Consider the following 26,027-nt stretch of genomic DNA (forward strand, 5'->3'; position numbering starts at 1 on the left):
CCGCCCCGTGGGCTCGCGCCTCTGCCCTGCTCACCCTGCACCCCACCATGTCACCCTCTCACTGATCTGCACCCACTTCTGTGACTGAGTTTTGCCCACAGCGTAATTGCGTCTTCACCTGTACTGTTGTGTTTTGCAGCACGCCTTAACCTTGAGCTCCTTGGCTGTCGAAGGCCATGTGACCCGGTTAAGTACTCAGGCAGTAGAGTCGGGCTGTGTGGGCTCAGGTGCCAACTCTGTCCCTTTACACAGCATGTTTTATTGAGCAAGGGGTTAAAAACCTTCCTGTGCCTCAGTGCCTGTAACTGGAAAGCAGACATTATAATTTGATACGGGCTCTTGTGTGAGTGAGTCATTAGTACTTGCAAAATATTGTTACTATTAAGCTTTTGTTTTTTCTTCAATACGAAGAGGAATACTAAGTGGTGTAGTCCACATCCTCAGAGGAGTAGATTTTAAAGGCTTTAGGATTAAGAGTTTGGAAACCACAAAGTAAGGTATTTTCAGGTAGGTCTCACGGGAGACATTTCCCTTGTAGCAGAGCAGAAATCCTTCTCTCCTGCGCTTCTGTTCCTGGTCGACTGGGTATACTAGCCCCGTTTCAAATTCTCGGTAACCCTGCGTGGCTAGTGGGTTTTCAAGGTCATTGGATTTGAATGTAGGTAGTGCAGTCACATTAAACAGGACGTTTCTCAACCCACAACTCTTAACTTGTCTGGGGCACAAAAATTGGCTCTTGCATCAGATATAAGTCCACAAAGAAAGAGGAAAGGAAACAAAAATATGTCTTGTAAAAATCTTGGTGAAGGTTAGGTATATTTTCTGTGGGTTTTAGGTAAAGTGATTTTTAGGCAGTTTAGAAAAGTCATTACAACCCTTTTACAATAAAGGCACAGATGAACAGTGAGGGGGTCAAGCAGTGTTCCAAGTATTGAGTTCTGTGTGTAGTGACTAAAGTGAGCCATTTTTCATGTTTAGATGCTGCGGAGTGCTTTCTGATCCAGAAGCGCCTTGGAAAGAGTGGTGGTGTTATGGGTGGCACGTGAATCTAAAGTCTCCCAAGAAGGACTAGGTGTCAGTTGGCAGCTTTACTGTGAGGGAGTTTTCTCTCTTGGGGACGGCCCTGCTCAAGGCCAGGAGCCATCTGGGTTTCAGCCTGACCGTCACTCTTTACTGTGTGTTTAGAAATAGTGCAGGACTTAGGGGCTATACCAGGACGTAGAAACGTGGTTCTGTGTTGTACAAGAACTCATTGCTTACTAGATTCCAATCAAGGAGCAGAGCGCATTTGGACAGATAACTGTTCGAACTGAAGAAAGAAGAAAAGAATGAAAAAATCCTATAGAACTGTAAGAAGCTCATGGCCTTGGTATCTTTTTTATGTCTGTGGTGTTCTGCCTCTCCCCCATCCTCACATCTGACTTCAGGTTGGTTCGTTGAGTCCGGTGATCAGCCAGGTCTAGTTAGCTTGTGGGGGGGTATTGCCCGTGGTAGCCGCAGAGCGGCAGGAGCTAAGAGCTGTAGGTGGTGCGGAGTGTATCAAAGGGGGATGTTCACAGGGCGGCAGTGATTGACGTGTCTAACTTCAGTTTCCTTAACGGACTGAAAAGGGGCTTAGGGGTGTGATACTGTAACCTCCCTCATATGGATACAGTGGGCACTGAAGGAGATGCTTTTGTGGCTCAGGGCCTCGCATGTAGCTTAAGAGCTGACATTTTCAGTGAGTGCTTACGAATACACATCAAAGTGTGTAGCTTTCTGATCTGATTTTTGATTTAGGGGAAAAGTTTGGAGAACTTAAGATGGAATGATGACCTGTGGATAACTAGTCCGACTATCTTAAGCCAGTGGTGGAGTGGCCACCTGACTGGGCTGGTGGCCTGGTGGTGCTCTAGAGTGCCGGCGACAGCCTCTCCACCCTATCCCACACTGGCTCGCCGTCCGGCATTGTGTCGTCTTAACCAGGAACTTAGACTGGATTTTCCATATTTGTTTCTTTCAGATATTTTACCTTTTTACTGGTCGTATCCTCCTTTGCATTAGCTGCTAGGGAGAATAGAGTCAAATGGATGGCTTCTAATTTGCAAATATGCCCGAATGGGCATGTGTGTTGTTTATTGACAACATGCCTAACCTCTCCCTGTTTTTCCTGCCATTTTTTCCCTGCATCGACCATTTTGCTCCTAATGTCCTACAGCACACACTTTTAACGTCGCCCAAATCCTTCTCAGAACAACAAGAGGTACATAAACCGTGGTGGTGAGGTGTTAGTGAGCGGCTCTGGTGACACCCTCCTTCCTCTTGTAGGTAGGATTCCACATGGCCTGCAGGTTTACACGCAGAGCCTCTCCCACCTTCCTCTATCCCGGGCACATGGGATTTGCTGCCCTGGGGAGACCATATCCTTGCCCTTCCCCTTCCCCCACGCTTGCAGATGCTAAGGATAGGCCCTTAGTGAGTTCTTCATTGGCAGTTGTCCAGAATTACCAGTGTGTCTTTTCATGAACTTCTGAGAAGGAGGATTTAGAAGCCGTTCCCTCTCACTTTTAGTCCGGAAGGTCGTATGGCCTCATGGCCGCGTGGTCGTGTGGCAGTGAGGGGTGTTCACAGAGCTGCCAGTGGGCAGCCACTGTCTGTGGTGGGGACGCCTCTCGTGTGCCGGCCTGCCGTAAGCTGTGGGCAGGTTAGGACTTTTGACTTAATGACTGCAGCTTCTGCCAATCACCCGACACGCAGCCCTCCCTTGCGGTGTGGATGGCAGGGGGTTGGCCGTACAAAGCCACCGAATCGGGGATTTATATTCATCTTTATGCATCATGAGGTGTTTCGCAATCATGGTCTCATTTGATCTCCCCAAGTCCTGTAAATTAAAAAACAGGTTATCACTAAATTTTAACATGAGGAACCTGAGACTGACCATTTCTGAATTGAAGGTGGCAGAATCAGAACCAGCTTTAAGGTTAAGTCAGGTCCTTGTTCTTTCCGCTGTGTCACACGACTTAACCAGGTTGTCCTGGGTAGATACTGTTGTTTGCAATGATTCATAGTTGTGCCTCTTCTCATGATAGATTTGTTATCCCTCTCCCCAAAGTACTACGTTTTAACTGAAAAAGAAAAGTCAACTTCTGGAATATCTTGCAGTTATTTTGAGCATCTATTTTTTTTTAAGCCCCTATGAAAGGAGAGTACCCAAACTGTATTTTTGTTTGTTTGGGTTTTTTTTAAGATTTTATTTATTTATTTGACAGAGATAGAGACAGCCAGCGAGAGAGGGAACACAAGCAAGGGGAGTGGGAGAGGAAGAAGCAGGCTCATAGCGGAGGAGCCTGATGTGGGGCTCGATCCCATAACGCCGGGATCACGCCCTGAGCTGAAGGCAGACGCCCAACCGCTGTGCCCCCCAGGCGCCCCCGAACTGTGTTTTTGACGCTGCTTATGAGCGTCTAGTGTTTTGTGGCTCATAGGGCTTATTGTAATTTTGGACTTAGATGTGACATCTGTGCAGATACGTGAAAATCACACATCAGTGTTCCTGTCCTTATACATCTGTTGATCCTTGAGAGCAGAACTGATTCATAACTTCTGTCTTAACAGTTCTGGTCGAACTGTGTATCAAGCAGGACAGCCTTGTCCGAAGAGCGGTGGCAAAAGAAAGTAAAACAGACGTACTGTTGTATAATTTTGCTATATCTTTCCTGATAACATTCCATCTCAAACTTTTTGGAAATCACTCATTTGTTCATCGAGCATCCATCTGAGAATTTCCTATGTGCCTGGCATTTGATCTAGAACTGGGATTGGCACACTGTGGCCCACAAACCAAACAAACCCTTTTGGCCACCTCTTTTGGTAAAGAAAAGTTCTGTTAGAACCCGGCTATGCCCATCCATTTTTATAATGTCGGCGGCTCCTTTCTCAGTACACGTGTGGAGTTGGGTAGCCGTGACAGACTATCGTAGGGTACACAAAGCCTAAATTATTTACTCTTGGACCCTTTAGAAAAAAAGTTTAGCAACCCCTAATCTGCACTGGTGGGGATACAACCCTGAACAAACTAAGTAGTTGGTTTGTGTAGTTAATATGTTTTTTCTTTTCTACGTTTCTCTCAGTCCTTACAGATTACATATTATCCACTCATCATTCGTGATTCAATTCATATTAAAGAACAATATTGATTCCTCTAAGTCGCTGTCCATTCTTTTCCTGGAATTGGTGTAGATGTGTTTCCTTACTAGGCCTTACCCTGAGATAAGACACAGAGTAGCGGGCTCTGTGCCCAGGTTGTGTCGTGGGGCAGACCCGAACAGCAGGGGCGTGTGGCAGAGGAACGGGCATGAGGAAGACTTTGCTCTGGGGTGCCCGTGTGTCCGAGGAAGTGTAACCAGTAGTAAGACTGAGTAACACTAGTAGTTCTGTTGCTTCATCAGGAATACTCATAAGTGCAAGTGGCGTTTTCTTATTGTGAGAGTGTGTGGATGAAGACTGGCGATGAGCAGGACAGTGTGACGCCTGCCGTCCTCTGGAGGCTCCGGCTGTTCGGCCCCCGCTGCTCTTACACGGCCTGTTGGCACGGTAGCAAAGACAAACAGCAAGCTCACATCCGACCTCCTGGACCTCTAAAGGACCTCCCCGGTCCTCAGGGGTCAGAAGATAAGCATTGGGAGACACTGACAGAGAGCACAGACTCCAGCCTGACAGCCTGGGGTGGCTCAGCTCCGTCCCTTAAGTAGCTGTGGGACCTGGAGCCGTGGACCCGACCTCTCCAGGCCTCAGTTCTCTCATCTGTGGAAGGAGGATGGCAACAGTACCTGCTTCATAGACTAGTTCTGAGGACTAAAGGAGTGGCTGTGTGTATAGTGCTCACAGCGGTGTTCGGGGCAGAAAGCACTGAAGCAGCAAAGCCAGTTAGTCACATAGAAAGAGCTGTACAGAGTTTCAGGGGAACAGAAGATTTAAATGTGCAAGTTGGCCGTATTAAACAGAAGTCTGGGAGAAAGATTCGTTTACAAATACTGGAAGCTAACTCGGAGATTGGCCTTAGGGGAAGACTGACCTGAGAAGGGGTTGGGGCAGAGGATGAGGCACAGTGTGCGTGACTGAAATACAAGCTTCAAGGTCAAAGAGGAGAGAATTTTAAAAAGTGGTTTTGCGTGTGGATCTTGCATATATAAAGATCGTATTTTGTATTAGTCTTTTGGAGGAGGAAAGCTAATGAAAGCCCACGAACGTGGAGCCCAGTGGGAAAATAGGAGCAGGTCCCCTCCGGCCTTTTGCAAAAAATGAAACTGTGTCTTGATTCTTTAAGGTATGCGGTGTGGAACATAGGTCAGTTTGAGAACATAAAATTGACTGCAGCTTAAGTTTAGTTATAAAATTACAGCATTTGAGGTGCAAATCGCTAAGTGAAGCCCCCCCAGCAGACTGAATTGGAAAAGACATCCACAGGCTTGGAGCGTGAGGCCAGCCATCTTTGTTTGGTACACACACTGCAGACCTAGATCTCTTCTCCAACAGCAAATTCAGGTTTCTAAAAGCGTTTAGCCTGGTGTCTTGTGTTGGGGTGAGTATTTGAATGCTCCGGGTTGTGTGCTGGCAAGGTGGCGGGCTGCGTCATTCATGCGTGCAGCCCACAAATACTGCGTGCTCACCCTGTGCCAGCCATTACTTTAAGCAGCAGTGAACAAAGTGCACAAAATCCCTGCCATTACGGAGATGTCATTGTGGTAGGGGGAAGACGGACAAATAGAGTGGTAATGGGAAGTCCTCCCCGAAAGGGTGATACTTGAACAAAGACCTGAGGAAGCCCGCTTGTAAGGGTGTCTGGGGGGTGGACATCAGAAGTACGAAGTCCTTGAGACAGGAGCCGACCTGGCGTAGTGGCGGTGTGCGTGGTCAGGGAGTAGGGGAGCAGATGGTGAGGAGTTTGGCGCTTACCTCGGTAATTGGAAAGCTGTTGGAGGATTTTGAGCAAGCAAGCAGTGTGATGTGCTCTAGATCTTAACAGATAGACTGGGGAGGACAAGAGCAGAAGCCAGGGAACTTATGTACAAGTCACACCGTTAGTTATCCGTCGCCACATAACAAATTACCTCAGTACTTACAGCTTAAAACAACCAACGGATGATCTCACCCAGTTTCCGTCAGGAGTAAGGAGGTGGCGGAGCTGGGTGGTTCTGGCTCAGGGTCTCCAGTGAGGTTGCATACCTCTGAAGACGGAGCAGGGCGGAAGGATTGGCTCCCAAGTTCACTCACACAGCTCTCGGCCAGAGGCCTCAGTTACTCAGCTGGGCCTCTCCTTACGCCAGGGTAGCTGGCCTCCCCAGTGGGTGATCAGAGAGGGCGAGAGAGCAAGGCAGTAGTCACGGTGTCTTTTATGACTAGGTCGGAAGTGGTATAGCCTCGCTTCCACAGTCTCCTGTTGACCGTCCAGATCAACAGTGATACAGTATGGGAGGGGGCCACGGAGGGGGTCACTGGGGCCACCCTGAAGGCTGCTGGCAAACAAGTAGAAAATGAGATTTCTAGAAGATACCACTTAGAGTCAATTTTAACAAATCACATACCTAGGAATGTCTAACAAAATATGTGAGACGTCTTGAAGACTGTAACACACTGTAAGGCATTGGAAACTTGAAGACCTAAATAAATTGAGGCACATGCTGTGTTTGTACATCTGGAGATTGACACAATCCTATCTTTTTTATTATTTAATAGAAACTGACAAACTGAATCTAAAATTTGTATGGAAATGCAAAGAGCCAAGAATAAACAGCACAATCTTGAGGAAGAATAAAACATGCTAGATATTTGAACCTGAGCTGGTACCAGATATCCCAGATCTACAGTATAGTGGTTCAGGACAGCACAGACAGAGTCGGGGGGACTAGGAGCGAGGGTCTGGGAGAGGCTGTACATGCGTGGTGCCCGGCGTGTGGACAGAGGTAAGGCTGTGGTGCAGTTGGGAAGGGCCCTCTCTTTAGTGAATGGTTTTAGATTAATTAGGTAGCCATATGCAGAAACATAGGAGTCTGAATCTCTGCTCAGGCCCTGCAAAAACCCTAGCTCCAGATGGACAGCAGACCTCATGGTGAAAGGTGAGGGACCGAAACTGAGAAGATAGAGGACATCTTCTTGACCGTGAAGCAAGCAGAGACTTAGTACATCACTGACATAAACGTACAGGAGTCGTTTATCAGGATTGTGAACAGTCAGCCCAACAGGATGCACGAAAGCCTTCAACAGGCACTTCAGACGGGAGGACCCCCAGCTAGCCAGTGACAGTGGGAAGCACAAGGCTGCTGAGGCATCACTGCACACCCATGAGGGCACTGAACATAGAAAGACACAGGCATTGGTTCTCAGGCCTGCCATGACAGGTTACCTCAGACTTGCAGGCTCAGAAGCAGCGAAGGTTTATTCTCTCACAGTTTTCGAGGCCCAGAGTCCAAGGTGAGGTGTTGGCAGTGCCATGCTCCTTGCAGAGAAGCTCCCGCAGAGAACGCTTTCCTTGTTTCCAGATTCTGGTGGCTGCAGGCATTCCCTGGCTGGTGGCCTCATCACTCCAGGCTCTGCCTTTGTCTCTGCACCCCCTTCTCCATGTGTATGTCAGAACTCCTTTCGCCTCTTGCAGTTTAGGCCCACCAAAGAAATCCAGGGGAAGCTCCCCCTCTTAGAAGGTGATGTTCACAGGTTCCGGGGGTTAAGACATAGACATGTCTGGGGCCACCATTCAGCCCAGTGCAGCAGACTGTGCCCCATACTGGTGAGATGCGGAGTAACTGGAATGCTCTTTCATTGTCAGCAGAGTATAGACTTGTATGAGCACTTCGGGAAACTGGTGTAGTTCCTGCCAAAGATGGAATGTACGTGCAGGACCCTCGCTGTCCACGAGTAGAGCGTGCCTCTGACCTTCTGGGGGCTGGATAGCTGCAGTGAAGAAGCCGTTACCATTCCTTTACATGGAAGATTCTTCAAGCACTCCCAGACCCAAAGAATCATCTCGCTTATTAGGCTTTTCTGGCACCTCAGGACACACTGCCAGTGCGTACACGCCATAAACCAAGCCGAGCGCAGATGCTCACAGACGCGGTTCCAGGGCGTGGCGGCTGGATGCCGAGGTGCTGAGTGTGGTTGTGGGGGCAGGGGCTCGGGGGGCTGCTCTCGCGATGGGGGTGCGCAGTGTCCCTGAAATAGCTTGCTGCAGACGAAACTCTGAGCACTGTTCCCACTTGTGGCTTTTCTCATAAAAGTAAAAATCATCTTCGGATTTCTCAAAACAGGTACTAATGTAGATCTTTTGTAAAGTTGGAGTGACAGAACACAAACTTTTGAAAAGCAGGGGGTATGTGTGACCCAGCACCCCTGGTGTGTGTATGGTCAGCAGAAATGCGTATGTATGTTAATCAAAAGACACACGCAGTCATGTTCCAAACAGCAGTATTTGTCATACTCCTAACAACATTAGAATGAATAGCAGTTTATTGGTACAATCAGATATTCTAGATAGAAGAAGAATGAATGGACTACAGTTAGACACGTTAGCTGGTTGAGGCTCAGGAACCATGTGTATACACTCTACACTTCCATTGGTAAAAGCTGGAGAGCAGGGAGAGCTGCTGGAGGGGTTTCAGAGTCGGCCGAGGGACGTGGGGAGAGGGTAGTACCTGGAAAAGGGTGTGAGGAAGCATTTGGAGGGTACTGGTGGTGGTCTGGTTCTGATGGGGGCGCCACGTACGGTGTTCACAGTTTGTGAAAGTTTAAGCTTTACACTCGGGACTCGTATGGGGTTTTTTAATTTTGTTTATTTAAATTCAATTAATTAACATAGTGTATTATCAGTTTCAGAGGTGGAGTTCAGTGATTCATTGGTTGTGTATAAAACCCAGTGCTCATTACTTCAACTGTCCTCCTTAATGTCCATCTCCACTTACCCCTCCCCCCCCACTTGGATATTTTTCTATGTGAAAAGAACGATAAGCACTGGGAATTGTTGGGGTTTTTTGTTTTTTTTGTTTTTTACTGTGTAGGACATCTCTCTTGGACTAATGGGGTACCTTCAATTTGATGTGCACGGATCATTCCCTTAAGTTGGAGAGGTTTCGTAGGGGTATCGGATTCTAACGTTCCTAAGGACTTTGAATTGCAAGTGACAGCAGCCCAAATTAATTAAAGCAGAAGTAGGATTTGTCTCCTGTAACGGGGAAGTCTGAGGGGTGGAGCTGCGCTCAGCAAGGTGAACACCAGAGTTCGGTCCCTGTTTGGTCTTGGCTCTCCTCCCTCCCTACCCATTTTGACTTTGCTTACCCTATTTTAATTGTCATGTGGAGACTGTCCGTTGTGACAAAGATGGCCCCAGCCGCACCTAGATGTACGTTGTGGGCCTCTTTCCCAGCAGCACCAGTAAAACCCAGGGAGGACTGACTGCCCCAGCTTGAGTCACGCACCCACCTCTGAGACGGGTCTGGCCCTGGAGAGGAGCGACATGTTCTTGCCACACTAAAGAGGTTCTTTACCTGAAGGGCTGAGGAAAGAACATGCTAGGCTGTCTAAAACTACCCATTTCAGGAGTGCAGGTGTCTTCAGGTGCAGCAACTAGGTGATGTAGTTACTCAGATACTGTGGTAAGTGGAAGACCACATGCTAAGCAGAGGTGGGTTTGTACCAGGAACATTTCTGCCACTTTTCACGTGGTCACTGCACTTCTCAGTATAAACCATACCTGAGGGTACAGGTGTGGATGAGGACTGCCTTTTCTAGTCTTTTCCCTTCCTGGCTGGTAAACATATACTGCTTAATTAAGAGACGAGGCTTTAGCAAGAGCAAATAGTACTTACTGTGTATGTTTAGTCTGGATCAGAGAATCCCACAGTTAAGTGCCTCTGCCTGGGTCCTGTGTCTGCCTGGCCCTTGCGTCGTCTGCCGTGGTGCTTACCCTAAAGTCACCTCATTTAGTGGAGAAGCTGACAGACTTTGGGCTTGTCACCTGTTTTTGTCCGGCCTCAGAGCTAAGAATGGTTTTCATATTTTTAAGTGGTTGGGGGAAAAACGAGAAGAGTAACATTTTGTGATGTGAAAATTCTATGACATTCAGGTTTTTGTGGCCATAAGCATAGTGTTTTTGAAATACAGCCATGCTCGTTAGTGTAGGTGCTGCTTGGCTGTTTTTGCAGGACAGCAGAATTGAGTGGCTGTGACAGTGACAGTACGGCCCGTGAAGCCTAAAATATTGACTGTCAGTTTGACAACCCTTGATTTAAACATAGTTGGGCCGAATGCAGCCAAGGAGAGCCATATAACCTAGTCTGTTGGAAATGAGGAGTTAATTATTGGCTGGGAAAGAATGAGTATATCGTGCCCCCAGCGATGCTGCCCTCACGCGAGCTAGATGGAGCCTTTCTGTCCTTCAGCCCAAGCAACAGCAAGAAAGACAAGCTGACCTAGGGCGCGGGGGCCGCTGAACAGAGACACAGCTACCAAGCAGCCTCCATACAGTAGGAACCCCAATCCAAAGTCCCTATATTTTATCAGCGTGAGTAGCATTCGTCCCAGGTAGTTTATATCAAGTCATACTTCCTGATCTCTTTGCTTTATGAACTTTCCCAAATTTTTTTTGCTATCTCTGCAAAGCTTCTTGACCCCCAGGACATAGGTACGTTGCCCATGTGATGGCTGGTCGATCCACGTGCTCGTAACTCTCTGGGGGAATTACTGGGTCCCTCAGAAACACTAATCTCCAACACTTACGCCAGGATAAGTGTTCCTCTTTTGAGTATTGTTAAAACAAAAAAATAGTGTAGCATAAATTCTACTTTGCCCTTTTCTGGGATCTCCATTTGAGGTAATTACGAAGATAATTAGCCAATTCAGAGTGGTATTCCAGTGATTAAAAAGGCAGTGGGTAGTGGGAAACCTCGTCTTATCACTTTGTGCCTGTAGTACTGTTTCAGAGTTCAGTGGGCATCCTTATTTAACCCAACATATGTATATGTATTTTTCTCTGAAGTTACTAGTGAAGACCCCAAATTGAAGAGGTCCGAGGTGTTAACCTAGAAGTGAAAAACTCTGATGCTCGTCAGACTGATGAGGCAGCCGAAAGTGAAGGTGGCCTCGGGTTGAGAGCACAGGCTCTGACACGGCTCCCAGCTGCTGGGTTTTAATTTAGGCAACATGAGTCCACTCTTGTCAGGTCTTGCTATTTTTTGAGAGAAGTTAGAAGTCTGGAATTTTTATGTGACATCCCCTATTTTTTTTTTTCTTAATTTTAAGCAGGATCCATGCCCCACATGGGGCTTGAACTCGTGACCCTGAGATGAAGTGTCGCACGTTACTGACTGAGCCAGCCAGGTGCCTCATCCCCTAATTTTTGAATATTAACAATTTTAAAAGAAATTAGTACGTACTAACAATTTCGCTCATTGGCCAGTTACAGCTTCTACGGAAGAACTCATCATTATAATGATATTTCCACCCAGTTTCTTTCCAAAGGAGGGAGAGAAGCAATGAAATGAAGAAATAGCTGTGTGTCTTACAGCTGTCTCTGACTGTTGGTCATTCTTGCTGAGAGACAGCTTCAGTGTATAAATTATGAGGACTGGGGTGTGGGACATTTCACGTCAGTGTTTACTCCCCTTTTCCATGGAAGGCAACCATTTTTTGCCTGACATGAATACTTCTAACAATAATGAAATGTCTTTATTCAAGAAAATATTTTGTGGGATTCATATTAGGCATAAAGGGGGCTTAAGGGGCACCCAGGTGGCGCAGTCAGTTGAGTGTCTGTCTTCGGCTCGGGTCATGATCTCGAGGTTCTGGGATTGAACCCCACGTTGGGCTCCCTACTTGGCGGGGAGTCTGCTTCTCTCTCTGCCTCTGCCTCTCCCCCCTCCTCGTGTTCTCTCTCTCTCAAATAAAATCTTTAAAAAGGAGGGGGGGTGAAGAAGAAATTTAGAGTTTAGTGGGAAGTGATGTGCCTGCTGGAAAGCACTGGAGTGATGGCCAGCTGAATGGCCCCAAAAGGATGAATGCTTCTTTAGGGAGAAAGCAGAGCAGGATTGAAGTGGGCAGAAGTGGACCCAGAAGAAGTAGAATTGGAACAGATCCTGAGATCAAAATGGTTGTAGGCAGAGTGCGGAAGCAGCAGGCATTCGCCAAGAAAGGAGCAGCGTGGTGGAGCTGGAGCTGGTTTCCAGCAGACGGGGGTGGAGGGTCCAGTGCTTTCAGGAGCCGCAGAGGAAGAGCACCGTTGAGTTCTGCTGCGTGCCAGGCTCTGTCTGTGCTTCCTGACTTCCTGGATACGTGCTGACTTCATCTGGTTGCATGTGCTATGCGCACCCTCCTGGGGAGTTGAGACTTGGAGGAGTTTAGGAACATGTCCAGGCTGTGACAGGTGAGAAATGTGGCAGAGCTGGGGATCAAACTGATGCCAGCCTGACCCCACGCAGCTCGCTTTCTAGGGAAACTGGGTCGCTTGGAGGAAATTATATAGGACATGCAGGCTAGGTCTAGTGCTCCCTTCTGGACCAATTCTGCAGTAATGAAAATGGAAGTAATATGATGGGAACTGGGCGTTTTAGGAGAATCTAAAGAAGCGGGTTGGGAGGAGGGGCAACAAAATAGGAAAAGAAAAAACTATTAACTGAAGTAAGTGATGAGCATCAGAATTTGGAATGGAAAAGAGAAGAGCATGAGACATTTCAAAATGAAAATGAAGGGAACCTGGTGACTCAAACTCTAGGGCACAAAATAGAGGAAAGGAAGTTTAATTGAGGTATATTTGCAGGCAATAATGGAGTCTGTGTTACATCCACTCACTGCTGTTCTTTTGTTAGAATTTTAATAATTGGTAATGAATTTTCTTTGCAGTCTTAAAATATTTGATCTGGAGCTTCTCATGCCAATGAGAATTTCTTAGGTAAAAAGACTTGAAAAACAAATTTTCTCAAGAGCTTGGTTAAGCTAATTAAAGCTGCATAATATCTTAAGGTCGAATAAGTAAGTGAAAATTTAAATTATCTTTAAATAAAAAGAACAAGAATTCATGAATGCCCACAAAGTTATAGGTTTAGTAGGGGCAGGATGGACTTTGAAAGTCATTCTCTTTGTTTTTTAGGAGATAAAGAAAAAGACACTGACCCAGCTGCTTCTTAGATATATGACCTTGGGCAAGTTATTAAATCTCTTTGAATATCAGTTCTTCATTTTTAAAACAGGGACATCAGCAGCAACAGCACAGGGTTCCGGAGAAAAATACAACAGGAGAGATGGTTCTCAGCTCTTAGCATCTGCTCAGTACCATCTCAGGGGAGAGCGCTTACTTGGCTCTTGTTCTGATTACACACAGGAAGAGTCAGAAACCACATTTTCTGAATTTTCTGCAATTCATACACATTTGTTTTTAAATTATACCATGCTAGTGAACTTTTCTGTTTATCTCTGATAATCTCATTCTTTACTGCCTTGACTTAGCTAGCAGCTTTATAGTCCCATAGTATAGCAGTTAGGAATTGTTCTGCCTTCTCATTCCCTTACCTTTTTCCCTCCTGAGTGCCAGACTGATGGCCCCGCACAGTCCTTACGTTCTTCCCTACTGAGTGCCAGACTGATGGCCTCAGAGTCCTTACCTTCTTCCCTCCTGAGTGCCAGACTCATGGCCCCACAGAGTCCTTACGTTCTTCCCTCCTGAGTGCCAGACTGATGGCCCCGCAGAGTCCTTACCTGCCAAGAAGGTGCAGCAGCGGGAAGGCAGGACTTCGGTTTCTCCATAGCTCTTCCCTCTTTGCCACTGCACATTGGGATAAACTAAGATTATGGTGGTGGTTCTTTTTGCTAGTCTTCACAGAAAGGTACATTTGTGGCCTAAAAATGAGTAAATAAAGTTGTCTTTTTTTTCAATAGCTTGTGAAATCCTTTGTGCTTTTTACCTGCCAAAATAATAGCTTTGTTTTGTTTTTAATAAGAAAGCTCAACTTATGAGAATCATTATGAATTTGCTGCTGTGCAGGGCAGTTTGGCTTGGGGAAGTTGCTAGTGCTGCATGTTTTCGAATTTTGTTCAGGAGCAGGTATTGTGAATAAAAGTTTGGTGGTTGTATTTTAATCTGTGACTATTCAAGTTTTAAAGAACTAGAATATTTCCCTTTTCTGGGTGCTTGTGACTGCTAGCCAGATGCTGAAGGTTTATCTGTGCCACCTGAGAAGGTCCCTTCAGTCCACCCTCTCAGTACCATTGTAATGTCATTGGGCAACACAGGATAGTGGTGATTTAGAACAGTGTTTCTCAAGCTCTCTTTTTTTAATTTCCTCCCTGACAAAAGCCTTTTTAAAATAGTTTTTTCCTAATTGGCCTCCACCTCCATGAAATTTTAATTCCATGGATGTACTGTATTTATGGATATATATATATACTATTTATGTATTCCATGTATATCTGTGTTTTATACATAGAGAGTGAGGTATTTTTGTGCCTCCTTCCCCCAAAGAGTTGGTGTTTGTCCCCTTGAGGTGATACCGTCTACACTGGGAATGCATGGTTTATAGCCACAATTCTTAAAATTTTTGGTTTCAGGACTTTCATATTCTCTAAAATTACTAAGGACTCTGAAGAACTTTGATTTATGGGTGTTATATGTAGAAATATCCTATTACAAATTAAAGCTGAGAAAAACTGCAAAATATTAATTTTTAAAAATATTTTATGAAAAATTACTATCCCTTCCCTTACCCCTGCCATCACCACCAAAAAGGTTTAGTGAGAAAAGTGGCATTGTTAGACATTTTTGCAAACAGCAAGATTCTCATAGTTGGCTCTGCATTTAATCTGTTACAGTGTTAAAAAGAAAAACTGGTATCATACAGATAGGTCATTGGAAAAGGAGGGAATGTTTTAACCTTTTCAGATAACCAAAACTTGGCAATTTGTAGATTCTTAAGGTTAGTTGCAGTCCAGAAGCTCAAACTGTATATAAAAACTTTAATCCCATTACTTGAAAATTCATTGGTCTTTGACTTTGAATGGATCCTGGTTGATGAATCATTTTGTGCCATTGTACATTCGTCACTGGAAAATACTGGTTCTCTGACTTACACAGATCTTCCAGATGTTGATAGAGTACCAGCCACAAACATGTCATTAATATCACTACTGATATTCCCAGAAACTCTAAAAAANCTGATTTTCCCAGAAAATCTAAAAAATGGGGGATTTTTTGAAAGTTTTTTTTTTTTTTTTTTTTTTTTTTGCTAGAATGTGGTCCTTGGCAATAAATACTGTTATTTTTCTTGAAGTGACAGGCTCACTTTGTTCATTTTTGAGACAATGTCTGCAGTATATGCAAGTCTAAATAACCACGCTTTGCCAGTTGTTCCTTGAAATAAGAAACCTCTTCTATGAGAAAGGTGACTGGGGCCGCTTGCAGCTTGAGCAAGTGTCTCTGCTTCCCGCCGTCGTCACACTTGCATATGCAGCAGACTTTCCAGAGTCACCCAGAGTATCAATCACTAAGACTCGTGTTCAGGGTCAAGGTTTAATAAAGTTAGTTGCGTTGCTGTGAGAATGTACTGAGGGGGTACAGCCAGTACTGGGGCCACTCTCCTGATTTGGCCCTTGATGGGGCTCTGGGAGCGTGACCGCTAGTGCGCACGGCAACACGGTGAAAGGGACAAATAGCTAGTTAGTGTTTGTATGGAAACGGTTCTGACCTCCCTAGGGGTCCACGGAAGCACACTTTGAGAAACACAGATTTAGAACAAGAGCTTTGAGCCAGACTGCCTGGACTGAGTCCAAGCTCCGTCACTTACTGGCTACATGCATGACCCTGAGCAGTTACCCTGATAACCAACAGCAGACAAACACACTTTCCCCCGGGAACAGAGGCCACAAAGCCCCACAGAATGTTTGCCATTGGCTTTTCTGTCCCATCTTTGTTATTTTTTTTTTCATTTGATGTGTATATTTATAGAACTACCAAAGTAGCCCTGTACAGAGAGATGGGATTCTGAAGTGATTTGCCATCATGGAGCAAGAAAGAGGTTTGTGAAAATGCCAAGTTGTATTCCCAGGCTAAAGGTTTCAATGTTCTCAGTAGTTTTAGGATAGTTCTTTTTAAAGGCAAATGCAAAACCTGCTGCCTTGTTTTGTAATCCTGTCAAATGCATTACTGTTTTTGGTTCTAAAATCTGCCTTAAGTACACTCCTTCCCCCAACAGTCTTTTCAAACAATTTAGGTAAAGAAATCCTGTCAGTGATAAACATTGAATGCTCTCCTTCATTGTTGATCAGTTCAGGGCAACTTCAGTGGCAAAGCCTTGTCCTCCTGTGGTGGTTCTTATCTCTTAGGGTTTTTGCATAGACTCATAACACATACACCCATTTTGGAGTAACCTTCATTTCATTTGGGAGGGTTTTGGTTTTTTTTTTTTAATAGTGTGGTATTACCTTCTGTCCTGTTATTCATGCCAAAGGATCCCTCACTCTGTGGGAGAAACGGTACCCGGGGCTCTTCCATCTGCTCTGATTGATGGCTGCCTGCGTGTGGTTTCCAGACAGCCCTGTGTCATGGCCGCTCTTTCATCTTAAACACTTAATAAATATTTCGTTCCCAATTAGACAAGTTCTACCTTCATTTAAGAGGATTTTAAAAGTTCAAAAAAATGTACAAATCAGAAAGTACCATTAGCTTTGCCGTCCTTGGATACATTCTTTCCTGTCCTAATTGATGATTGTAGATTCTCTTTTTGTCCAAATTGACAACATATCATATATACATTTCATGTTGTGTCTTTTCATTTGTTATCAGCATTCTCCTCTGCCAAAAATTCTACTGAAATGTTTTAATAACTCATAACTTTTGAAAAAAATTCATTCTCCTGATGTCGAGCATGTATTTGTAATTTACCAACATTATAAATAGTGCCATGGAGCATAGCCCTTGGGTGTGTTGGTCTTTTTTCTGATTATACCCTAGGTATTTTGTTGAAGACCCTGAAGGGGAGTGACTGGTTCTGAGGGCAGTTTTGTAAGGCTCTTACAGTGAATTGCTAAATTGTTGGCTAGAAAGATTGGGCCAGTTCCTCACTTCCTCCACATTCTGCCCATTTCCTTCTGTCTTCACCAGCATTGGTATTCTGTAAAACGCTTTTTAAACAGAATAAATTATACAAGTTTGCTCGGTGAACTTCAAGCAAAAGTGCTAATGCTTAGAAAGTAATAGTATAACATGTAGCAAAACATATAATGCATTTCTTATTATTAAGAGTCCAAACTGAACTAGCCTGAAAGGATTTTCCTTAACATGCTGGTGATGTGGAGTCTTCAGAACAGACCTATCCCCTAGAGTTGTTTACATTTTCTGAGCCAGTACAGACCTTGTGTCGAGAGGGTTGGAAATAAAAGTTCATTTTGTATCTTTTGGTCATTATTCTTTCTCTCTACCTTAGCCCTGGGTCTTGAGACAGGTATATAGAATGATTTAAGGCGGGGGTGTATGTGAGGTTTTTTTTATTATTACATAAAGCAAATGTGGATAATGTGTGGCTGCAGTTGTGTCTGAGTTCTTTACTAATTCTGTGTAAATTTCAGGTGTGCAACAGAGGAACATGGCTCAAGAAACTAATCACAGCCAAGTGCCTATGCTTTGTTCCACTGGCTGTGGATTTTATGGAAACCCTCGTACAAATGGCATGTGTTCAGTATGCTATAAAGAACATCTTCAAAGACAGAATAGCAGTAATGGTAGAATAAGCCCACCTGGTAAGTATTTCTGTCAAAACCCAGCAGTATTCATCATTGAGATAGATTTGGATAGCACGATGCACCAGATACTTTTTCCTACTCTCACATTGTGCTTATATAACTGTGTTCTTATCGGGAGAATTCCTCCTTGCATGTCTTCATTATCAGTGGTATCCTTACCCATTGAAAATAACCAGAACAAATGCATTCCACAGCCTTACTTGCTGTGCTACAGGACTCTGTTCTCTTATGAAAACACAGGCATACTCCGAGTAGATGTAGGTACCTGGGTAAGTCAGGTGTAAAGGAGGGAGGGTTATGAAGACCTTGGTTATTTTATCTGGGATGACTTTTGAAGCCAAGATAGTTGTAGAAGGAAAGAGTGTGTTACAGTTGGTCATAGCTGACTTTAGAGAGAGGGAAGACAGGTGCAGCAGTGTGACTGAGAGTAAGGGGTGTCTGGGTGCGTTCTGTGTGTCTGAGGATTCTTTTGGGATTGTGGAGGTGGGTTTTTGTGTCAGTGGTTGTACTGGAAGCATCAGGAGGATTCTGACTGTGGGCTTCACAGAGCTGTAGCGGTCAGCAAAGGCTATTACTTAGTTCATGCAGAATTCTGCGTGGGGGCTTTCTCATTGTTGCTTCATGTTCAAGCCAAAAACTAGAACGACTTAATCAGAATTTCTCCAAATTTTCTCAAGGCCAAGATGAAATGAATATAAATTGTGTTTTCATTAAATCACCACCTACATTTCTGCCTTGTGAAGAATAGGGAAAAGAATAACCCTACGTGCTGAGCACAGATTTCAGTTCTGAACTTATATTTGCCTTAACTGCCCCATCTTTTGTGTCAAATACCTTGTTTGTGCACTAGTACTTGCAAGATGTGTGTGAATTCGAGGGTGCGAGTGAGCTGCAGTCCTGAGAAGTAAGGGTTCAGTTTATTAGTATATACAGCTTAGTTGGTATGCTGTTTCTTTCTTGGTTTAAATCACCTTTTTTCCACTGGATAATTACTGAAAATTTCCAAATAAAAGTAACGAAGCAGCATGTTATAGGTGTTGTAAGACAAGATTTGTCTACTCTATTTCCCATATAGGTGTTCTCTATTTTAGACAAGGTGTTGGTATGCCCAGAGCAGAGTCCCTAATAGGAACTGTGGTTCTGTTGCAGCAGCTTCTGTCAGTAGTCTGTCTGAATCTTTACCCGTCCAGTGCACAGACGGCAGTGTCCCGGACGCTCAGTCACCGCTAGACTCCTCGTCTGCATCCGTGCAGCCAAGGTAAGCCGCGCTCTGAGGGGCGGTTGGGAAGCTAGTGAAAGAGGAAGCAAGCACGTGTTCTCTGTCTTATCAGTGCTGTGAAGGAGACGGAGGTCAGGTCACGTCAGGGTTAACCGGCCTAACACTGTATCTGTCTCCCTGCTGACTAGTTAGAAGAGGCGTCTTGTGTTTACACTGGGGGGGAGCGGGGAAGGTGTCTTTTAAGTTCCCATTTCTTTTGAGACAGCCTTTCCTTTATTTCTCCTGATAACATCCCGCCCCTGAAGTCCTTCTGAAATCAGATGCTGGGTTCTTCTAAGGGCCCCGTGCCTGTGGCGCAGGCTCCTCTTGGCTCTCCGCTCTCTGCCATAGCCCTGTGCTCACCCTGTTCTGGCCGTGCCCTCACTTTCCATTCTCGCTGTGAAGTCCCGCCGTGTAGAAGCCTGAAAACGCAGAAATACTTGCTTCACTTGTCCTGCTCTTAGGAAACAAGGATGACGTTTCTACTGAAGTCCTTCCCCCAGTTCGTCATGGGAGACGCCCAGTTGCACTGCGCCAGCGCGTCCTTTCCAGCGTTGTACCCGGGCTCCTGAGGCCAGGCCTGGCCGCGCTAGTGCTCGTGGGCTGAGTTCATGCATCGAGGCCACTGCCTGCTGCTCTTGTTGCTAGCCCCAGGGACTTCTGGGCCACACCGGTCTCTGGTTTCATGGCGCTCTGGTTAATGCAGAAGTTACGGAACAGTACTCTAGTAATGATGTGCTTAGCTATGTTGAACTCGTGCTTATTATGTCACTCTAGTTACTGTTCCTGCATGGAGATCATTTTGTAAATGTATGTATTTTTGCTTTTCTAGCCCTGTATCAAATCAGTCACTTTTATCAGAATCTGTAGCGTCTTCCCAAGTGGACAGTACATCTGTGGACAAAGCAGGACCTGAAACAGAAGACCTGCAAGGTTTGCACACGAGCCGGCTCCCTTCCAGAGCTCCGTTAGTGGCGGAGGGTCACAGGCCGGCCCGGGCCTCGGGGCGTGGGTTCTTTTAAATTGCCTGCCGAAAATATATTTTTATATTTATTTTCTTTATGATCAGAATATTTTATATCTTCAGGTATTTAATGAACTGACATGTTGGGAGCCACTTCCCACTGATAGATGATTATGTCATCCACGTACATGGAGGAAATTGTAAATTTGTTTAGTTTGAGAATGAAGTGAATGAGTAGTGGTATTACGTCATACTGTTCTCTTTTGCTGTTATTTTTACCAACTTAACCTAAATAGTATTTCCCCTGTAAGTGGCTGTGGCCCAGGAGGGGTCTCTTGTCCTTTGACTCCGTTGTTAGAGAGACTGTTTGACTTGACTGGCGGTCATCCCTCTCTCCCCGTGTATGGCTGCGAGGATAGCCGTTACGTTCAGTTTCTTGTCTTGACAGCACAGTGCCTCTTGTTCTTGCCCATACTCTTTCCATCCCTGTCACGTGGGTCAGAATGATCTAGGGAGGCTTTCTCGGTGGGCAGAGATGGTAGAGAGACGTTGAGGAGGCTGGGAGATAGCGTGTGCTTGTGTGGAGATGATGGCTCACTGGAGAAGGATGCTCCGGAAAGGTAAGCCCACGGCCAAGCCTGCGCATGACTTAGAGAAGAGACCTTCCATCGAACGTGGTGTTCGCACGGTAGCCACAGATGATCTGGTAATCTTAGCTGAAGTTTAAATGTGACTGAGCTGGCTAGTTCCCCTAGCTCCGAGTTCATGCCCAGGAAATGATTAGCGTAATTTGCCTGTTTGTAGATTTTGCTATCACAGGAAAATGTACTGTCTGGCCAACATCAGTATTCTCTTCCATGCAGCATATTATTGTAAATTAATAAATATTGTAGGTGAAAAGTTTTTATTTTTTTCGTTAAATAGAAAAATTTAAGGAAGGGCAGAAATAGAAAAATCCCTAAGATTTAGTTATCCCTGGGGTGTGGGAAGTAGGAGGAGGGTGGAAAAGCTTTCGGTTTTGTGACGGTGGCAGTGACCGGCTGCTTTAGACGGGTCTCCAAGAGGTGGTGTGGCCAGACGGGATGCACGCACAGTAAGTTGGACGTGATCACGTTTCAGAATTAGCTCCGTTGGAGGTTGTCGATAGATAATTGGTATTCAGATGTGTGGTGAGTATTATGTCTGCGATTTGGAAGTCCTTGGCACGCGTTGAATAATGAGGAGCTAAAATTAGGAGGAGCAGGTTGGAGGACTAGTCAGCAAAGGAAGAAAAAGTCAGCTGGGCCCTGGTTAATTTCAACCCACAGGTGCCCACGTCGGAGAGTTTCTAGAAGCAAGGGTTGCTTAGCAGTTTGGGAAGAGAGCTAAGTAAGGAAAAAATGAAAACAGGCTACTAATCATGAAGATGTCAAGTCTCACAATGGAACAAAGTTGAGAATGTTGGTCATGAACAAAATGTGTGCTGCTTAAGGATATGGTAGCAATTACTGTACAAGTCTGACAAAGGATGAGGAAAGGTTGGTCCCCTGTGACTGTGTAAAGTGCTTTTATACCGTTCATGGGGTATGGAGAACAGGGTGGTTTCTGCACCCAGCCCTGAGGACAGGAAGGCAGAAGGTGGTCATGAAGCTATATTAGGAGAAATCATAAGGGGTTTTAAAAATGTATAGACTCCTTTGTTCATGTATGATTTCAATGATTTTTAAGGTTAAACCAGTATTGGTTTATAAATACCTCTTAAAAACTTAGCATTCGTTATTTTAGCATTGCAGAATCTTTGAAAAACCTGGTATAAGTTTCATCTGAGTTTGAGAGGATTCATTTTCAGTGCATAAAATCTCTTTTAACAGCCTTGTTTTTAAAAAGGTCTTGCTTATGCTGTTGAATTAAGAATGTCTTCTTTCTTGTCATTTCCCTGTTGGGTAGAAACAAATGCAGAGAGTGTTTTTTTCCATCTGTTTGGTGGATGGACAAACACTGACGGAGAAGAAGTCTTGGGCTCGAGTCCTGTGGTCATTTGAGCTGGACCTGGAATCCAGGCACCTGACTCTAGGCCGGTATTCTATCCCCACACAGTTGTAGTGCTCGCTAGACTGGGATGCGCAGCCCTGCCATTGCCAGGGTGGGGTGGTCTGCTTTGGTGACCGCCCAGACACCTCCTTTCTTCTGTATTCCTCCATTTGCATCCCTCAGGGAAGTTGATTTAGATGGGAAGATCATCCCAGATGGATGAGGGTCCATGAGTAGCAGCCGTACATCTAGCCAGCATTTCCTAACATTCTTTTTTGGAGTTTTCAGATTAGTGTCCTTGAAACAGCTTCTTTCCCTGTAGGTATTCTGCTTATGATTAGGCTGTGTTGCCACCAGGTGGGTAGTGCTGCTTTCATTTTGTCCTCATGGCTCTGAAGAATTTTTCTCCTCTTTAAATGAGAATTTAACATATTACAGCATGTTTCTCATGTAATTATACCTCACATATCTCGCTTAGGAATGTCAGATTTTCAGTCCACAAAAGTTAGTTTTTAAAGCATTTTTTTTTAAGTGTTTTGGAGCACTTTACACCATCATGTTTGATTGCCTTACTGCACATTATGCTTCACTTTGGTTAACCTCTCAGTCCCTCAGATCCTGGACCTTAGTAAAAAGAAATGGAATTTGGATCAGAGGTTCTATTTTCTCCCTCCCCTTCCCTCCCTCCCTCCCTTCCTTCCTTCCTTTTTGTTTTTTAAAGATTTTATTTATTAGAGAGAGAGAGGTAGCAACAGAGAGCATGAGCAGGGAGGAGAGGGAGAAGCAGACTCCCCGCTTAGTAGAGCCTGACCTGGGGCTCCATCCCAGGAGCTGAGCCTGAGCTGAAGTCAGGAGCTTCACCGACTGAGCCACCCAGGCGCCCCAGAGGTTCTGTTTTCATATATTGACACCCTACTTCTCTGAGCCTTATTTGTCTTACTTTTAAAGGAGAATAAGTAATAGCCACACCCACCTTACAGGGTGCTGGAAGCTAGTGAGATAACGGAGGTGAAATGGGTCTTACACACCACAAAGCATATTCTTAGTCTGTTCAACGCCACAGGGATGTGGCAGTTACAGGAGGCTTAGGCTAAGAGAGAATGGTGAAGCTTTCCAACAGTAGCACGAGACGAGGTGCTGAGCCCTTTATCAGTGACGCATTCTAGGAGGACTGAGTTGTTGTCAGAATGGTCGGGGTTGCCACCGGAGTTGACACAGTGAACTACATTTCTCAGACTCCAACTCTAAGGGATCCTGACTTCATACAGAGTTGAGTGGACAGCTCGGTGGCTCAGAACACTCCGAGAGGAACAGTCCCATTAGACTGATTTGAGAAAGCTATCTGGATTAAAAATCAAAGACTTCTGATTTTAAAGGCTGGGTTAGAATAGCCAAACAGTCTTGGAAAAAGTAGAACAGATCTGGAGGAAGACTAACAATTCCCAGTTTCCAACCTGCCCCCAGGCTAAAGTAACCAAGACTGCAGGTGCAGGCATGAGGACACTCCTGTGGATCACGGGGTAGGACCGGCGTCCAGAAATAGGCTGACAGTCACCAGCAGTTGATTTTCAGCCAATGAGCCAAGATGGTCCAGTAGGGGAGGTGTAGGCTTCAGCAGATGATGCTGGGCAGTTAGAAGAGTAAAACTGAATCTCTGCCTCACACCTTATACAAACGTTTACCGCAAAATACTAGAATAGAGGAGCCAAAACTGTAAAATGTTTAAAAGAAAAACAGGCCTAAGTCTTCATGACCTTGGCTTAGGCAGAGCTTCCTTAAGTGGGGCGCCTGGAGCACAAGCGACCAGAAGAAAACAGACACATTGAAACCTGTCTGCTTCAAGGGACACTATCACGAGCGCAAAACGGTAGTCCACAGAATAGGACAGGTACGTGCGAATCGTGTCTCTGATAAGGATATACAGAGAATGTTACAATTCCACAATAGAAAGACCAGTGTTTTAAAGGGCAAAAGGATTTGAGTAGACGTTTTTTCCAAAGCAGATATGCAAATGGCCAAGTGTGAAGGGTATGGAGAAATTAGAACCCTAATACATGGTTGTTGGGGACGTACAGTTATGGAGCCGCTTTGGGAAACAGTTTGGCAGTTACACATTTGATTCAGAAGGTCAGAGAGTTATCCATTTGACCCAGAAATTCCATTCCTAATTCCCAGGGGATTGAAAATGTGTCCACACAGAAAACGTGTAAGAGTGTTCACAGCAGCATTGTTCATAGTTACCAAATGTGGAAACAACCCAGATGGCCATCGGCAGGTGCCTGGATACACGAGATGTGGGCTGTCCATACCCAGAGCATTCCTCAGCCCAGACAGGAATCGAAATTCTTATACCTGCCATGGTAGGATGAGCTTTGCAAACATGCAGAGTACTAGAAGCCAGGCACAAAGGCTTCAGGTTGTGTGGTTCATTTATTCGGGAGGCAGGTGCGTTGAAGAGAGCTCTCTGCGGGAGCAGGACACAGGCCCTTGGGGGCAGTGGGAGCAGCACTTCCTGGAGGGGCCATTCCAGCAAGGCTGCGTTGGAACAAAAGCCAAGAAGGTTGTTTAAAGCAAGTCATGGAAGATACCTGAAGTACTGGGTTCTAATGATGGTTAAGGGAGAGAGCCTTGTGAAGGCTGGTTGCTTGTTTTGTTTTGTTTTGTTTTTTTTGAAGATGACACAGAGTTGTGTTTTAAGAAGATTGATGTCACACTTCTTTGCCCCCAGATAGCCACTGATAGAAACTGCTCTCCTGCACAGAGCTGCTCTGTCCAGAAAGGTGCTGCTGGTCTTGGGTAGCTGTTGAGCACTTGAGATGGGGCTGGTCTGAAATAAGGTAGTTGAGTACATATTTGTTTGCTAGTTACACTAAGTGTAATGTATGCACAGGTTTCAAAGACTGAGTATCAAAAAGATGACAGGGCACCTGGGTGGCTCAGTCGTTAAGCGTCTGCCTTTGGCTCAGGGCGTGATCCTGGCATTCCGGGACTGAGCCCCACATCAGGCTCCTCCGCTGGGAGCCTGCTTCTCCCTCTCCCACTCCCCCTGCCTGTGTTCCCTCTCTCACTGGCTATCTCTCTCTCTGCCAAATAAATAAATAAAATCTTTAAAAAAAAAATGAGAAATGTCTCATATCTCATATTTAAATACTGTTTCCATTTTTAATGATAATATATATTAACTTTGCCTTTCTTACGCTTTTTAACACAGTGGCTGGAAAATATGAAAGTAGATCTATGGCTTGGTATATTGTTTTGGACCCTGCTCTACTATAAGCCTTATTTTTCCCTTGAATATTTAAAATATTCTCATTTTGTAAAGAATTTTTAAGCTAAGAGTTACTTAAAGATCATTTGGTTCAGCCCCTCATTTTGCATAAAATGAAGACGTACGAGAAGGAAACTGAACGTTCTCCCAGTAGGTCATTGGAAAAGTGTATGTTCTTTCAGTAAGTGTCTGTTGAGCGGCTGCTCGGTGCCGGCACTGGGCTAAGTGGTGAGCAGAACGCACCGCGCTTCGTGGGACCCCCAAGGCGGGGACTGGTCCTGCTGTGTGAGGAAGGCATGCACATTACATTACGTGGGCACTGTGTCCGCTGTCAGGTGACCTGGGTCGCCTGTTAGTATTCATCCTGTGTGTTGATATGCTTCCAGACAGAGGTAACAGAAGTGATGCGAAATGGTTTGTGTACTTACAGTTGTGTACTTTTCTAGCAGGACCCAGAGCAGAGGGCTGGTGAAGTATCTTAATTACTGGCCGGTAAACTTTGTCTAGTTTCCCGTTAAAAAATTAAATGTACTTCCCAGCCTTCATGCCTGGGCCTCCCAAACAGGCCTTGAAGACCAGCAGATAGAACTTAGGCGGCTGCTTGTCCTCCGTCATTAACTAGCAGCTGACCTGGTGTCCAGTTCTCCTGTCACACTGTGAGAAACTGCCCCGTTCTGAGGACACTTCTTATTTTGGCTTCAGGTTCAATATGTTTATGGCCCTTTTAAAAGATGGAATTGTGCCCTTTTACATAAGTAAGGGTTTGATAAGGCATGCTT

At 45.2% G+C, this 26,027-nt stretch overlaps 1 protein-coding gene across 3 annotated transcripts in view; it reads left to right on the plus strand.

The window, feature by feature from the left end:
• Positions 1–26,027, plus strand: part of ZFAND6 (zinc finger AN1-type containing 6) — a 64,106-nt gene that overhangs the window by 29,677 nt on the left and 8,402 nt on the right. For 2 of the 3 annotated variants that reach the window (XM_019799516.2, XM_011224783.3), the window contains exons 2-4: positions 17,575–17,745; positions 18,898–19,006; positions 19,839–19,939. In XM_019799516.2, coding sequence (XP_019655075.2) covers positions 17,592–17,745; positions 18,898–19,006; positions 19,839–19,939 — 364 coding nt within the window. In that variant the 5' untranslated portion in view covers positions 17,575–17,591. Of the gene's footprint in view, positions 1–17,574; positions 17,746–18,897; positions 19,007–19,838; positions 19,940–26,027 lie in introns of those variants that run through there. The other variant, XM_034667784.1, reaches the window with a different exon arrangement.

The sequence above is a fragment of the Ailuropoda melanoleuca genome, chromosome 9, assembly GCF_002007445.2.
Source record: "Ailuropoda melanoleuca isolate Jingjing chromosome 9, ASM200744v2, whole genome shotgun sequence".
Lineage (NCBI taxonomy): Eukaryota > Metazoa > Chordata > Mammalia > Carnivora > Ursidae > Ailuropoda > Ailuropoda melanoleuca.